Source organism: Thalassophryne amazonica, chromosome 8 (assembly GCF_902500255.1).
Source record: "Thalassophryne amazonica chromosome 8, fThaAma1.1, whole genome shotgun sequence".
Lineage (NCBI taxonomy): Eukaryota > Metazoa > Chordata > Actinopteri > Batrachoidiformes > Batrachoididae > Thalassophryne > Thalassophryne amazonica.
Genome location: NC_047110.1, coordinates 88212045 through 88228101, shown reverse-complemented (window position 1 = coordinate 88228101; position 16057 = coordinate 88212045). Strand labels below are relative to the sequence as shown.

At 41.5% G+C, this 16057-nt stretch overlaps 2 protein-coding genes and 1 long non-coding RNA gene across 4 annotated transcripts in view; 2 read left to right on the top strand and 1 right to left on the bottom strand.

Moving 5' to 3' along the window:
• The window catches only part of abcc8 (ATP-binding cassette, sub-family C (CFTR/MRP), member 8), a 159905-nt gene extending 145952 nt beyond the window's left edge, over nt 1-13953 (top strand). Inside the window, exons 37-40 of one of the 2 annotated variants that reach the window (XM_034176906.1) lie at nt 5992-6125; nt 7489-7551; nt 10933-11083; nt 13829-13953. In XM_034176906.1, the coding sequence (XP_034032797.1) occupies nt 5992-6125; nt 7489-7551; nt 10933-11070 (335 nt within the window). In that variant the 3' untranslated portion in view covers nt 11071-11083; nt 13829-13953. Of the gene's footprint in view, nt 1-5991; nt 6126-7488; nt 7552-10932; nt 11223-13828 lie in introns of those variants that run through there. The other variant, XM_034176905.1, reaches the window with a different exon arrangement.
• On the bottom strand, nt 1785-15487 carry LOC117516047. The gene is made up of 2 exons (XR_004562292.1): nt 15442-15487; nt 1785-2293 (listed from the first exon to the last, which is right to left on the bottom strand). It is a non-coding gene; the product is annotated as an uncharacterized LOC117516047 (long non-coding RNA).
• kcnj11 (potassium inwardly rectifying channel subfamily J member 11) lies at nt 13355-15161 on the top strand. Its single transcript, XM_034176908.1, has one exon. It carries the CDS (start codon nt 13795-13797, stop codon nt 14953-14955), a length of 1161 nt encoding a protein of 386 aa, XP_034032799.1. The 5' UTR covers nt 13355-13794; the 3' UTR covers nt 14956-15161.
• Nucleotides 15488-16057: the final 570 nt, after the last annotated feature.

Below are 16057 nucleotides of genomic sequence, written 5' to 3'. Positions count from 1 at the left end.
AAACTTCTGTATTCCCGTGATTGACAGATTTGTTGAATGATCAATGTAATTTACAACAACGGTAAATAATATGTTTATGTTCCTGACAATAATGAGCGAAGCTCCTCACATCTCACCATGTCATTTATGTCCTTCACACTTTTTTCAGTAAAATGGTTCTGGGGAGCATTAGCATGGCTAAAAACACTTCAGCTTCCATCAGTGGCTACTTCCCCAGCCAAGACTGGTACCCATTTACAGCTGAGTGGACTGAGACAATGAAGATGAAGCATTTTGTCTAAAAACACAGATACGTAGCATGACCATGAATCAAACCCAGGTCTACAAATTGGTAGCTTAATTAATGACACCATGACTAAGCCCTAAAAATTATCAGTTAACCTTATGGGGACTGGCATTTTCTCCCCAAAGAGGAGGGGAGTCCCCACAGTGTAACAGTGTAAACTGTTACATTGTGGGGACACCTGATGAATTCAAGCCTACATTTATTAGTGTCGTGAAAGCAAGCTAAAAAAAATTGTCGTCGTGATTAGATTGAAAGTACTGCAGAAGGTTAGATGTTTGACAAGCTCAGGAGTCTTCCCAGACCAGACAGATCAAAATTGTTGTTGTTCTCACGCGCATCACTAGCAGTGCCTCGTGGATGATGCCAGGAGTCGCCACTCTGCATGATCGTCTGATCACCTGCATGGCTTCAGCATCTTATGCAAATCAAGTTGTTTCTTGATCGCATGGTGGCAATACTGGTGAGACCTGCCTCTGTCACATTGACCTTATACTCTACCTTACCTGATGATCAGCTTTTTGATGGAGTGCCAAGCTTCATAGATCCTTCTGTCCATCTGTTAGTCATCCAGCTGATCCTATGATTTCCTTCCATAACTTCCATAACCTCATAATATCTCTAATGTGGAGGTCAAAGGACAACGTAGGATCAAAAATTACCCCAAGGTTCCTCACTTTGTCAGTGTGATGTATGACACACGAGCCTAGGCTAAGCGTTAGCTGCTCAAATTGATGCAAATGTCTCACTGGACCAAGAATCATCATTTCAGTCTTGTCAGAGTTTAAAAGTAGGAAATTGCTAGACATCCAGAGTTTCACTGATGCAGGGCAATCTTCTAAGGATTTTATGTGGATGAGATTACCAGCAGTTATTGGCATGTATAACTGAGTATCATCAGCATAGCAATGCTCCTGATAACTGCTACCTTCCTGTCCTTATTGTCGTGTATAGGTGTATCATTATGCCTTGAGACTCATCACTGGTTGTAGCTGCTTCACCCACCGCTGTGAGTTGTACGCCAAAGTGGGCATGCCCTCTTTGTCTGCCAGGTGTTATGCACACTGGATGATTCTGGTTTACAAAACTCTTATTGGTCTGGTTCTAACCTATTTATCCAATTTACTTCAGAGATCTGAAAGCCGTTATGCTCTGCGCTCAAATGTTAGGTTTTCATGTACTTCGTGTCGGCTCTGAATCTGGAAAGAATACCTTTAGTTTTTCAGGTCTGGATTAATTTGTGCAATGTGTCTAAATCTAAATCTGCTTGAGACTTTATATCATGTGCAATGTTTTGACCAAGATGATTGTATTTTATTTATCACCAACTTTCTCATGTTGGCGTTAAGCTGTCCATTATGACGTGTGCTGCTGCAGGTCATCCTTGTAAAAGAGGTTTCAATCTCAATGGAATTTCTACCTGGTTAAATAAAGGTTATTATTCTGTCAACTTGTGTGCATGTTATCAGGCCAAAATCACCAGGGTATGTAAACTTTTGATCAGGGTCATTTGGTTAGCTGTTGTCAACTGTAAATTGAATAGAATTGTCAGCCGATCAGGCCGCTGCATCAGAATTCAGCAGCATTAAATTATTAAGATCCTGCTGGAGCTGGATTATGTGGGTTGCTGCACAGTTTAATAGGCTGACTATTCTTAGCTCATCTCTAACACAGGAGAACTGACAGTTACTGTTTGCCTCCTCACACGCAATCTTAAAAGATTGCAGATGTATAACGCCACTCATCAGACTCTATAAATGTCTGCTTCATTTGCAGCTCAAACTTGATCTTTTACCCTGTCAACAGTTTTATGCCACTGAGTCTGAGCTGCTCACTGCTTTATTTTATACTCAGTGGAGCCAAATGCTCAGTAAGATATTGATCTCTAACCTAGGAGTTAATTGTTAATTCATTTTTCAAGGTGGTTGCCCAGAGATGAAGGAAGTGGTCTTGTGACTGGAGGGTTAATGGATCCAATCCCTGGATGTTCCAACAGTCTTTTTAGCAGATCTCCTTTATCCTGCTTTGGCACATAGACTGTAATATTAAATTTGGGCATGCAGTGATGCCCCAACAAAATTATGTGAAATCTATGTTTATCAATGATGAGAAATACAGTAGAATGTGATTTCTTGACACTTTAACAGCCTTAGTCACATTAAAACATTGTTAACAATCAAGGGTCCAAATGCTCGACTCACATTTGACAATGCCGCCACATGAGAGAAATCCCTAAACTGCGGCAAAGGAAATACATGGGTGTGAACAAGGCACCTGTAGTAGAACTGCAAATTAATTTTTCATAATATTGTGAGGATTCATCCAATCCTGTCTGGGACTGATGCAGAGACTCTGATCCAGGGGTGAGCAATGAGGGCCAAGACAGTGCAGGTTTTCCTTGCACCCAATCACCTCAACAGGTGGGTTTGCTGATGAGCTTCTTGCCTGATCATACACATCTGAACATCAATGAAATCACCTGCTGAAGTGATTGTTAGAAAGGGAAACCTGCTGTGTCTTGGCCCTTCATGGCACATGATTGCCCACCCCTGCTCTGATCCATGCCTTTGTCTTTTCTCCATTGGATTGCTGCAATGCCCTGTTCTCTGACTTACTGCAGTCCAGCATTAGAGATCTTCAGCTGAATCAAAATGGTACTGGTAGAACTTTGTCCATATTACCCCGATTCTGGCTTCCTTTCACTGGCTTCCTGTTCCAACTAGGTCAGATTTGAAGGTTTTGTTTTAACATACAAAATCTTTCATGGACTAACACCTCCCTATCCAGATGACCTAACTGATCTGCTGTGGCGACCCCTGACGGGAGCAACTGAAAAAAGGAGAAGGAAGAAGAAGATATTGGAACATGTTCTACATTCTCAGGATGCAGGATTACTATGTGTCCCTAAGGGCCCGGTCACAAGGCACACGGCGATAGCTGAATGAAGGACAAAAAGTCACAAATCGTCAAGGAAAGGTGGATGAATGATCCTGCACCTTTCCCATCACCAGAAAGTCTGTGAATCAAGAGCACAAAAAGGAACAAAACAAAACTGAAACTAACAAAAGTAAAATGAAGCGAACGTCGACCTTGATGGTCTAAACGAAATCAAAACAAAACATTCATGTTGACGTGACCGACAGCGGGTATGAGACCGAGTGCAGCCAGCCCTGTCCACATGTCAGCAGTACGAGGTCTGTTTGAAAAGTATCCGACCTTTTTATTTTTTTCAAAAACCTGATGGATTTGAATCACGTGTGCGTGCATGAGCCAACCTTGAACCTTCGTGCGCATGCGTGATTTTTTTCACGCCTGTTGGTTGTGTCATTTGCTTGTAAGCAGCCTTTGTGTGAGGATGGGTGGAGTCTCTCGTCGTTTTTTTCTTTGCAAGGAAATGGCGGAACGACTGGAGCAGAGCGACTGCATCAAATTTTGCCAGAAACTGGGCGACAGCCAGGTGGAAACCATTCGGATTATTCAGACGGCTTTCGGTGACGATGCTATGGGCATCACACAGATTAAGGAGCGGTACAACCAGTTTAAAGACGGCCGCACAATGGTGGAGAGCGCGCCACAGAAGATTTGGCCATGAAAAGAGTTGTAGCGAAATTCATTGGCAAGAAGCTGATGGCGGAGCAAAAGGTCCTTCGTGATGAAGCCTCACAGGACATGTTGTGACATGCCCACCTCTTCCACCATTTGGAAGATTCAGACGGCTTTCGGTGGCTTTTCAGTTGTGTGACTATCCGAGAAATTGTGGACGAGCTGGGCATGTCACAACATGTCCTGTGAGGCTTCATCACGAAGGAGCTTTTGCTCCGCCATCAGCTTCTTGCCAATGAATTTCGCTGCCACTCTTTTCATGGCCAAATCATCTGTCACAGTGGAATGTGCCGAAAAAGTGCTGATGTCCACCTCTTCCACAATTTCTCGGATAGTCACACAACGGTCCAACATCACCACAGCATTCACTCTGGAAATGATCTGGTCATTTCTGCATGTTGATGGCTGCCCGGAGCGTGGCTCGCTCTCCACCGTTGTGCGGCCGTCTTTAAACCGGTTGTACCGATCCTTAATCTGTGTGATGCCCATAGGATCGTCACCGAAAGCCGTCTGAATAATCCGAATGGTTTCCACCTGGCTGTCGCCCAGTTTCTGGCAAAATTTGATGCAGTCGCACTGCTCCAGTCGTTCTGCCATTTCCTTGCAAAGAAAAAACGACGAGAGGCAACACCCATCCTCACACAAAGGCTGCTTACAAGCAAATGACGCAACCGACAGGCGTGAAAAAATTCACACATGCGCACGAAGGTTCAAGGTTGGCTCACGCAAGCACACGTGATTCAAATCCATCAGGTTTTTGAAAAAAATAAAAAGGTCAGATACTTTTCTAACAGACCTCGTACTTGCAGGTGCAGGATATGGTTATCTTGACAACAGGTGAGAGATGTTGCTTGTCTTCACAACAACATGTGCACACGCAGGCAAGCACAAACGGTTGCAACGTACGTAGTTAAAGTAGTTGAAAAAACGTTCTTACCACCAATTACCACTAGATAGCAGAACAACACGAAGGTTTCTCTTAAGGCTAGTGGACAGCTGCATCCAGTTCAGTGTAATTGACTTTTGAATGAAATAGAAATTCTTGTCTCTACAATGATTGAACTGTAGACATGAACAGATAAACAGTCATCAGAATGCCTTCCAATAGGCTACCCTTGAACATGTATTTATCTTCCTACAAATCTAACAACCTCAGTATGGAAAACCACACTATGAACATCATTACTTTAGACAAATTGCACTACATACTCAAATGTTGTCAGAGTTAAAATAATGACAGATGTTATTTATCTCAATCGAAGAGGAGCAAGCACTAACTAAGAGTTATGAAATGCCTAAATAGATCCATGTCATTTGATTGGTGGTTTGTATGTCACGTGATATGGATCATTTGTACCATTTGCCATTTTGTTTCATTTACTGTGCAATTTTGGTTTTATACATTTGTGCTATCACACGCTGTAACCACCTCACACTCACAGTAGCGGTGATGGCGCTTAGCTTACAAACAAACATGGCAGGGTTTGTTTTATTGATGGTGCTTATTGTTCTAACACACACACGCGCACACACAAAAAACCTCAAATCCAGTTGTCGCGATTTTTCGCAGTACACAGAGACGTCAATGCACGGTATCAAGTACAGACTATATAGTCAAGATTGTTAGGTGTTGTATAAAACAAATAATGTTTTTTCATTAGTGCAATGGTAAGAATATTTAATTTCAGCGAACTATTCTTACCATTGCACTCATAAACATTAATCATTTGTATACTAACCACTAGGACTGATGCAGGTGGTGCTGGCCATATTTCTTCAAATATTTTCTACTGCTAACGTGTTGACAATTTAAAAATGAGGTTTGTAGTGTTATTTTGTCACTATTTTAGCATTTAGTTACTTTATTCACTCTTTCTTTTCTTACATATAAAACAAACAAGCAGGAGAAAGCAGAGCTGTAAAAAAAAAAAAAAAAACTCATTTACTAGAAGAGTAATTAATGTGTGTGTAAGATGTTTAAACCAAGCGGCAACGGCTAATTATCTTTCCCCATTAATTTAAAGTCTTGATGTTGGGTTCTAGCTGTAAACTGGTGGATATGAAAAGACTGATGGTTGAGTGTTTGCGTGTATCTGTGCCTTCAGATGCCACAGTGACGGAGGGAGGAGAGAACTTCAGTCAGGGTCAGAGACAACTGTTCTGTCTGGCCAGAGCCTTCGTCAGGAAGAGCAGCATCCTCATCATGGACGAAGCCACGGCATCCATCGACATGGCAACGGTGAGCACACACCCACAAGAGCGTTTTGTGGAGAATTAACAGTAAATGGGAAATCTGCCGAAGGGAGAAGGAAGCAGAAGGGAAAATGGCAGAAAACGGAAAGCTGTAAGAAATACGTGTGAAGGTGATTCTTTATCTACGGGCACTATTGGCCTTGTAAATGTAATTTCCACCACACCATTGGCTTACAATATAAAGCGCCTTGGGGCACTGTTTGTTGTGATTTGGCGCTATATACATGTGCTCTGATGTCACTGTTTATCTCCATAGAAACTACCCAAACAATCTTTCATACAAACTGTTTAAAGGGACATTACAGTGTTGTGGTGGAAATTACGGCAATAGTGTGGGACAACTACATTTTGTTTAAAAAAATCACAACAGTTGTATGACATTGAATACCCCAATTATGTTTTGATTATTTTACTGATATTTTATTCAGAGATATTTTAAAACATTAGAAAAAAAGTTTCTTTACCATTCATTTTTATCATTGAAGATCAAACGTCTGGGTGTGGGACAAGCACAAAACAGCAATATTTGCATATAATGATGCTGAAAAAAGGTGTAAAAGTCATCATAGACTACTAGAACAAATTTCATAAGACACTTTCATTGTAAAGATAACTATAAAAGTGTGAAATTTCCCCTTTTTTCTGTTTTTCATACAATATGATCAAAGGACATAATAAGTGCCCGTAGTCTAAGAATCACCCGTGAACAGACTCAGTGAGGTCACAAGGTCATTTAAACAGTTGGCATGGCAACGAAGAATAGCAGGTGAAGCGTAAAGATGGAGTGTTTGCAGGAAGGACACTTAAGTTGCATATTAGGCTAATCATTCATGTACTTGAACTTGAGACTCGGCTACACATAATCAACAATAAAGAAAAATAAAAAAGGTCAGCTTCCTTTAAGGTGAAATAAAAGGAGGATCAAATGAAAAACGTGTGCATGAAGCAGAAAGCGTAGTTGGCACCATGACAGCCTGAGGGGAGGCTGTGTCTGCAAAGAGTTGCTTCTCTCTTTCCTTTCTTTACATTACCCATCACAAAAAGCAGCGCGGCGGCGGTGGTTGTCCTCGAAGACGCCGCTTTCAGCTTTTCATCAGACACACAAAAGAGAGGAGGAGCGAGACAAAACAAAGACCTCTGAACAGTCAGCGTTTTGGGATCACCACTAGTGATAACAGAACAAATATTTCTTACACTGCATGAGCTGCTGCTATTCAGCTGTTACCATGGTAACATGTCACCACGGTAACATTTGTTATCAAAACCTCGTATGTTGTGTGGTGTTTTTCCTCAGTAGTACTCATTAAAGTCTGCTGCAGCCAACCTGTTCTCCCTCTGCCTCTCCACAGGAGAGCATCCTGCAGAAAGTGGTGATGACTGCTTTTGCTGACAGAACAGTTGTGACTATAGCGGTAAGTATCTCCCTCTGCGCTGCGGCAGCACTTCAGCCTTTTACCGTAATGCATGCGTCTCTGAGCAGTGCCCTTTCCCCAAGCTGCTTCTGCTTGTGAGCGGATACAGAACCGCAGATACTCGCAGCAATGCCACGAGCAGGTCCTGCAGGGGTGGCTGAAAAATTAAACTGGGGCAAAAAGAGAACTTACTCCAGGTTACTTCATCCAAAGAACAAAGATCAAGGTTCAAGCGTGTGCACCTGTGTGTGTGTGTGTGTGTGGAGACACACTTGTAAATACAATAGCTCAAGGACAATACATGGTGGTTACTTGATACATCGTTGAAGCCTCATCTGGATGGGTGAATTATGTGAGAATGAAATACCAGAAATTTTTATTGTGAATGCAGTGACTCATTAACAACACAGGGTAAACGCTTGATTCTTAAGCCCTGGTCCCACCGAATCATGAAGGATGAATAATGAGCCAAGCAGCATGTTTTTTTTTGGGTTACGAGTCTAGTTATTCAACAATCGTGGGAGAATAGTGGCTCTGAGAGGCAGAATATTCAGCTAATGAGGCTCACCTCTAAGTGTGGTGCGAATTCTAAGAAGTTCAAAATTTAGCAACAACAACGTGGGGGAGTTTGTGTACGAGGTACTATGAGGACAAACAAGGATTTTAGAGGTATGTTTGTGGTAAGGACAAGGCTGTTAAAAGCCCATTATCCGAGCACCTGGCGGCTACAAGGACAGGACAGGTTATTTTGGCTCCGCCCTCTTGCGCACTACAATCCCACCTGCTTTGTGCGCCGATGCTGTATAAAAAAATAATTATTTTGTAGCAGACTAATCATTTTCTGCCAGAGCTTGGATGCTGAAAACATGTCTAATCACTTCTGGAATCACAGAGGACATTTGGAGCTTTTTTCTGCTCTCTATCTCTCTCATGCACTGAGGTGGAGAACATATTTGGAACAGCTTAAAAGGTAATTATTTGTAATGTTTATATTGTAATAGCTTGGTAAAACAGTTGCATGTTCATTCCTTCTTTATAAGCAGCTGTAAAAGTATGTTTATGATAGATTTAACATCTTGTTATAATGGATCACATGAGCTCTGCTGTGTGTGTGCGCTGACGCAATGACTCGCAGTCAAGACGAGCTTTTATGTAGAACGTGAGCTTGCAAAAGACTGATTTTGCAGTCAGTAACAGACAAACACAAAGTTAAAAGTTGGACTGTAAATGACTGTAAAGCTGCGGAAGAAATAAAGCCAGTGAGAGGAAGCGTGTAGACGACTGTCCAGAAACCCGTGGTTCAACTCTAGCTGGTCTGGTGCATTTTGTGACTCTGGAACACAGATGAACAGCAGCCTGGCGCATGCCGGACACTGGCCGGACTGTACAGGAGTGTCATTTTTGGACTGTGTTTAAAAAAATGTGACAGCATCTTGAATGAATGCTGTGAATTGAAAACCCACACTTTAAAGAGACCATATGTGGAAGGGCTGGAGGGTTGGACAAAACCCATGCCTAAACGTGCACCAGCATCGCATTACATGGTGCTTCATGGAGGTACAGAGAGGCACATAGAGGCATCTTAGTAGCAGATAAGTGATATCTTAAAACGTGGATCATTCTTCGACTAATCGTGGACACACCCATGCATGGCTCATTATTCATGGCTTATTATTGGGTGGGACCGCATGTACCTTGTAGGGAATAAATATCAGCTAATTCAGTTTTATGTTTCTTTAGTGCATATATTTGCATATGTATGGGGGTAAAGTACTTTTCCTTGTGATTGTGATAACTCAAACTATACAGTGTAAATTCCTGAGACTTTCACCATCAGTACCTCATAGATAGTAGATGAGCCAAGTATATTTTAGGGTCATTTATTGCATCTATTTGCTTATTCATAAAGATGAAATAATTTAATCTTCTGAACTTGATAGCTCTAACAATACATGGTAAACCCTCAACACTTACAGTGTATGTTGCTTGCAAGGAGTAAGCCTCAGTAATTTAGATTTTATGGTTGTTTGATGCAAATATTTGAATATGAATGAGTATGAAGTAATTTTCTGGTAAGTGATTGATTGAATTGACCGTTTTGTGGGAGGGATCGTCAGTGCAGACAATTCTGGGTGATGATTTGTTCTTCCTCCTCTGGTTGCAGGTCAGTGATGAGGGCAGACGATTTTGTGTGGAATATTCCTGACGATTCAGTTTTTGGATGTGACTAGTTAAATTCTTGCCAGTACAGATACTGCTGGTTCAGCTGGAATTTATACACATGCGCCTGACAGGCATCCAAAACCTCAGAATCATCAGGAATCTTCCACACTGACGAAGGCCTTGTCACTGACCTGCAACCAGAGGAGAAAAAAAGATTCCAAACCCACTCCAGATGAAGAAATCATCACCATCCAGGAAGGAATCACACTTCAAATGGTCGAAACTATTATAAACTGATTATGTGGTTTCAGATAACTTGCGGACCAATTTGTGGACCCCAACTTGCACGAGTTAACAGGGTTCACCTGTACTTTGTAATATACACTTTATTACCTCTGCCAAGGAAGTTGTTTTCAGTCATGTCCATTTGTTGATTGGTTGGTTGGATTGTTAGCAGGATTACTCAAAAAATCCCCCACGGATTTCAATGAAATTTTTACCAGGGGTGTATCTTGGCCTAACTTAGAAGTCATTAAATTTTGGTAATGATCCGGAACACGATCCGGATCCAGTAATTTTTTTAAAGGATTCTTTATCATTGCAGGATAGGGCCAATTTCAACATTTTTACATCTAACTTCATGAAGACGGGTCACAAAGGCTGAACAAAAATTAAGTTACGACACAACAATAATTTAGCATGTTTCTCCTCATTGAATAAACTTATTAGAAAATTAAAAAAAACCTGTGTAGTTCATGCAGTTTCTCTTTATAAATACATTTGCTGAAGATCTAAGGGTTTAACCACTGAATCTGAAACATGACGGTGGAGGCGTGAAACAACATGGAATAAATGTCTTTGCCAAATGGTATTCCATGTGACGTCAGTGACCCTATGACCTTGGCGGAGGTTTGCGCTCTGAGTGCTTCTAGTATTCGCAATGCATGTGTGTCATGATGACAGAAATATTACATATTGATATATGCTAATTATGGGGTTAATTTGCATACACAGTTTCAACAGTAGTAACACAAGAATGCTTGATTGGCATTTTCATCGTCAGAATGTTCATATATTATGTTGAAATTGCTATGAGAACATGTGGATATGCTAATTATGGTGCTCATTTGCAAACAGGATATGATGTATGACTGACAATTTAGTTCAGAGGCCTTTAACATGTTTGAGAGCGTTTCTTCCTGTTGGCTGCCTGCACAGCATCGCGTCCACACCATCCTGAATGCCGACCTGGTGATTGTGATGAAGCGAGGCGTCATCCTGGAGTACGACCGGCCCCGGGCCCTGCTCAACGAAGAGGACAGCGTCTTCGCCTCCTTTGTGCGAGCCGACCAGTAGCACAAAGAAAATCAAGTGTCAAAGGAAGACATTCAAAGTGCAATTGTCCCATGGAATACATTTGACTTTTTTATTTTTTAATCATGTTGTATTATATTTGTACATAAATAAAATGTTAAATCTTTAATAAAATAATTTATCACTTAAGTTTGTGTTGTACATTTTCTATACTCGCCTATTCCAATTGTGTGTGTGTGTGGGGGTGTGTGTGTGTGTGTGGGGGGGGGGATCATAATACAGAGACAATTTAAGTTTCCAATCCACCTAAATCTGCATGTCTTTGGAAGTGGAAACAAACTGGAACGGCTGGAAACAAACTGGAACAGCTGGCCCCGAGTCCTTCGACCCATCCCAACAGATTGCTGTTATAAGGATGAGCTGCTCGGTCACTTTCAGCTTCTTTTGTTCCTCTGCACACTTTTTCCTCCAGACCTGTGGACTCATTTTCTCTCAGAAACATATTTTTATTATTATTATTCACAGTGTTCAGACACACTTTCTTCCACACCTTCTTGCTGTGAGGCGACAGTACTAAGCCACCATGTTGAATGGTTTGAAAAAGAACTTGTGCAGAAGAAACATGACTTTAGCAGCTGCTGCTACCGGATATATGACGCTGTCAAAACAAAGAAATGAATACAGAGTAATCATCAGACCCATGACTGTCACTTCAGGATGAGAAGCTGCACCTGACTGTGTTTGCCAAAAGTCATGTGGGCAACCATCACTGTCACTTCACACGTCATTAATAATTTCTTTTTTCATGCCACTCAAAAATGAAGCTGTGACCGGTGAAGCAGAAGTCAGAGGACTCTCTCCAATCACAGCCACTGACGTTTTTATGGGTGTCTTGGTGGCTTCCCTCACTAGTCTGCTTTGTGCATGGCCACACTGTTTTTGAGGTTGACCATAATCAATCATGTCTGAACACCTGAAATCAGCTCTGTAGGCCTTTTATCAGCTGACTTGTTAATAAAATAATAACGAACACTGTAAACCCCAGTGAGTTAGTTGAATTCAAACCATTTGCGGAAAGCGATTGCCTTGAACCATTTGAGTTACCAACTTAAATTAAATAATTTTCTAAAATGTAATTGTTAAAGTTTTAGTACATTAATAATTTATAGTTAATTAAACTTACATAAATCTAGTTTATGTTTTTCAATTAAAAAGTGACAAATTTCTGCCTAAAAAATTTGCATTGTACTTTGGATTCAATTTTTGGATGAATTCTTTGGTTCACTTGTTGACAGTAATCTGCTTTCTAAAAAAAAAAAAAAAAAAAAAAAAAAGGACTACAACAGAATGAAAAATGCTAAATAGCAGCCCATGAACAGAACTTGCAGTTTTTCATGGTGTAAACTCAATTAAAATGAGTGAATGGAATGCACTGGAAATACACCACTACCACTTAAATGCCCCCAAATTTTAAATGCACTTAAAGGAACTGAGTTGTTATGACAACAATTCATTTTTGAGTTAGTTTAATTAATGGAGATGACTGACTATAACTTTTTTCAAAGGTTGAGTTACATAAACTTAATTATTGTATCAAAATGGAGTGTTAGGTTTAACAGTGAAATAACATAGTCAATCGTCCCATTACTTTTGGTCTCTATGAGCACAAAAACGTTCAGTTTTGGACCTAATTACCATCCAATTAAAACTGACAGGTTGCACTGCCTGCTCACGTTTATTATTTACTGTTGATTACTGCTGTGACTGACAGCAGCAATAAAATGTCAAATAAAAATGTCTGCAAATATACAACACTGCAAAATTTTGAAGTACCATAATTTTTTTTCACTAAAATGCAGATTATTATTTTTCCTCTGATCAAGTTAAAAACCTAAATAATAAGAACAATAAGAAAGGTTTCTTTAAAACTTTACTTCCTGATGTGACATTTTCTTCACTAATAACGAAATTACTGTAAAAACCCGACTAAACAGAACACTGTTATTATTATTATTAATTGCAGGATATCATTTAAAAGAAATAATGCATCTGAAATATAAGAAATGGTCAGATGTTTTATTTATTAATAAATATCAACGTTTAATTACTTTTAAATCTTCGAGGTAAGTTAAATTTGCCTCAGTATTTTGCACAGTGCTATTTATCTACTTTAAAATAAAATGCGGCCTATAAGAAAATCATCTTAAAGCCGTCAAGAGAAAATAAAGATTTTAAACCCCATAAACAGGCTACTGCCTATCTATGCGCAAATGAATGTTATAAAAATGTAATATGGTATAATAAATTATGAATATGTTATTAGTTATTATTACTTGAGGGTATGAGGTCACTATTTTCGTGCGTTTCGGTTCCACGCGTGCACTGGGAGCTCACCACGGAGGTGCGCGTGGAAGCCTCCAGTCCTGGTGTAACAGAGTCAGAACAGAGACAAGAGCGCCACCCAAAGTCGGCCTTAGTCATCCAAACGTCATAAAAGTGCCCGACCGTGCCACAGCGTTAACGCCACTTTTCATTTTTACGCAAGGTGCCGTACCGCATGCGGTCAGTGCGCGTGACTGACGGCGGCAGCTGCGATGCTGAGTGAGGAGTTTTCACAGGGGACTCCGCGGCTGTGGAGAGCCTGATTCGGAAGCAACGTGAGGAGCGCACATACCTCCAGAAAAACGGGGAGACAAACGAGACGCCGCGCAGCTGCCGCGGGCGCACACAGGAGAAATCTTTGCGTGCGCGTAGCATGGGAGCGTTATGTTGTCCAGGAAAGGACTTATTCCTGAGGATTACTTGCTGACCCGTTTGGCGGAGGATGTCCTGCAGCCAAAGTTTCAGGCCAAACCGAGGAAGGCTCGGTTCGTCGCCAAAAGCGGCACCTGCAATGTGGCGCACACCAACATCCGCGAGCAGGGCCGCTTCCTGCAGGACGTCTTCACCACGCTTGTGGACTTAAAATGGCTTCACACGCTCATCATCTTCACCATGTCATTTCTGTGCAGCTGGCTCCTTTTCGGGATGATCTGGTGGCTGGTCGCCTTTGCGCACGGGGATCTGGACCAGAGAGAAGAGGAGGGCTTTGTTCCGTGCGTAACGGACATCCACTCCTTCTCCTCCGCTTTCCTCTTCTCCATAGAGGTCCAGGTGACCATCGGCTTCGGAGGACGGATGATCACGGAGGAGTGCGTGTCCGCCATCATCATCCTGATCGTGCAGAACATCGTGGGCCTGGTCATCAACGCCATCATGCTCGGCTGTATCTTCATGAAAACCGCGCAGGCCAACCGGCGCGCGGAGACGCTCATTTTCAGCAAGCACGCGGTTATCTCTGTGCGCAACAACAAGCTCTGCTTCATGGTCCGCATCGGGGACCTGAGGAAGAGCATGATCATCAGCGCCACCGTGAGGATGCAGGTGGTGAGGAAAACCACCACCGAGGAAGGCGAGGTGGTGCCTCTGGACCAGATCGACATCCACATGGACAACCCGGTGGGCACGAACGGGGTCTTCCTCGTGTCCCCCCTCATCATCTGTCACGTGATCGACAAGGACAGCCCGCTGTACGAGCTGTCCGCCTTCGACCTGCAGCACGAGGACATCGAGGTGATCGTAGTGCTGGAGGGCGTGGTGGAGACCACCGGGATCACCACGCAGGCCCGGACCTCCTACGTGTCCGAGGAGATCCTGTGGGGGCAGCGCTTCGTGCCCACCGTGTCCGAGGAGGACGGCATGTACGCGGTGGATTACTCCAAATTCGGTAACACGGTGAGGGTGCCGACGCCGTGCTGCAGCGCCAAGAAACTGGACCAGGTCGGCGGCATCGCGCAGTACAAAGTGAACGAGGGCGTCACCTTGAGGCCGTCGGGGAGAAGACGCCGCGGGTCGGTGGTGGTGCGGCGGCGCAGGATGGACAGTTAGTGCGCGACGGGGAGACGTGCACACATCAAGATTTTTTTTTACTCAGGGTCAGCGGGAGAGAGAGGAACAGAATGTACTTAAAGTCCACAGTTTGATACCAGTTAAAAAAAAAAACCCCTGCACATCACTGCTTTTTATGATAATGTAATATAAGTTCAAATTTAAAGATCAGTTTACCTACATTTATCCATGACAGCAAAATAAATGATCACATTTGCACCGAATGCTTTAATTTTTTTAAATGTATAATAATAAGACTAATAATAAATAATATAATAATTAGGTAATAATAATTAAATAAAAAAAGTCATTGTTTTCTACTTGGGTTTTATAGCTGTACATGCTGAGCCAAATTTTTAGATACTTCAATCTAAATTTTTAAATATGGAACTAAATATATCGTTAAATATCAACATTCTTTAAATATACTTGTCTAAATATTTAGATACATCAACTCACTCATCTTCAACCTCAGTTGGGGGTCACGGAGCCTATCCCAGCAGTCATAGGGCGTGAGGCGGGGTACACCCTGTACAGAACAGCAGTCTGTTGCAGGACCACATAGAGACAAACACATTCACACCTGCATGCACACCTAAGACAATTTAAAGTCTCCAATCCACCTAACCTGCCTGTCTTTGGATGTGGGAGGAAGCCGGAGCACCCGGAGAGAACATGCAAACCCCAAAGGCCACAGGTGGAAATCAAACCCATGACCTTCTTGCTGTGAGGCAACAGTGCTAACCACTAATCCACTGTGCTGCCCCTAGATACAGTGACTCAAATATTTAAATAGGTAACTATTATAGTTCATGTTTAACTAAATATTTAGGTTGATGTATTTAAATATAGTTAAAAATAATTAAACATTTAAATAATATATAACTAAATATACATCTACATATTTAAATATTTAGGTTGATGTATTTAAATATAGTTAAAAATAATTAAACATTTAAGTAATATATAACTAAATATACATCTACATATTTAAATATTTAGGATGATTGAGCTATATATAGATAAACAAAGTTTTAGTTAATATTTAACTAAATAGTAACATTTATGTATTTAGGTTTTTTTTTTTTTGTATTTTACATTG

Bases quoted from the DNA above. Each gene is read 5' to 3' on its own strand.
- kcnj11 (XM_034176908.1), top strand. From the start codon at position 13,795: ATGTTGTCCAGGAAAGGACTTATTCCTGAGGATTACTTGCTGACCCGT.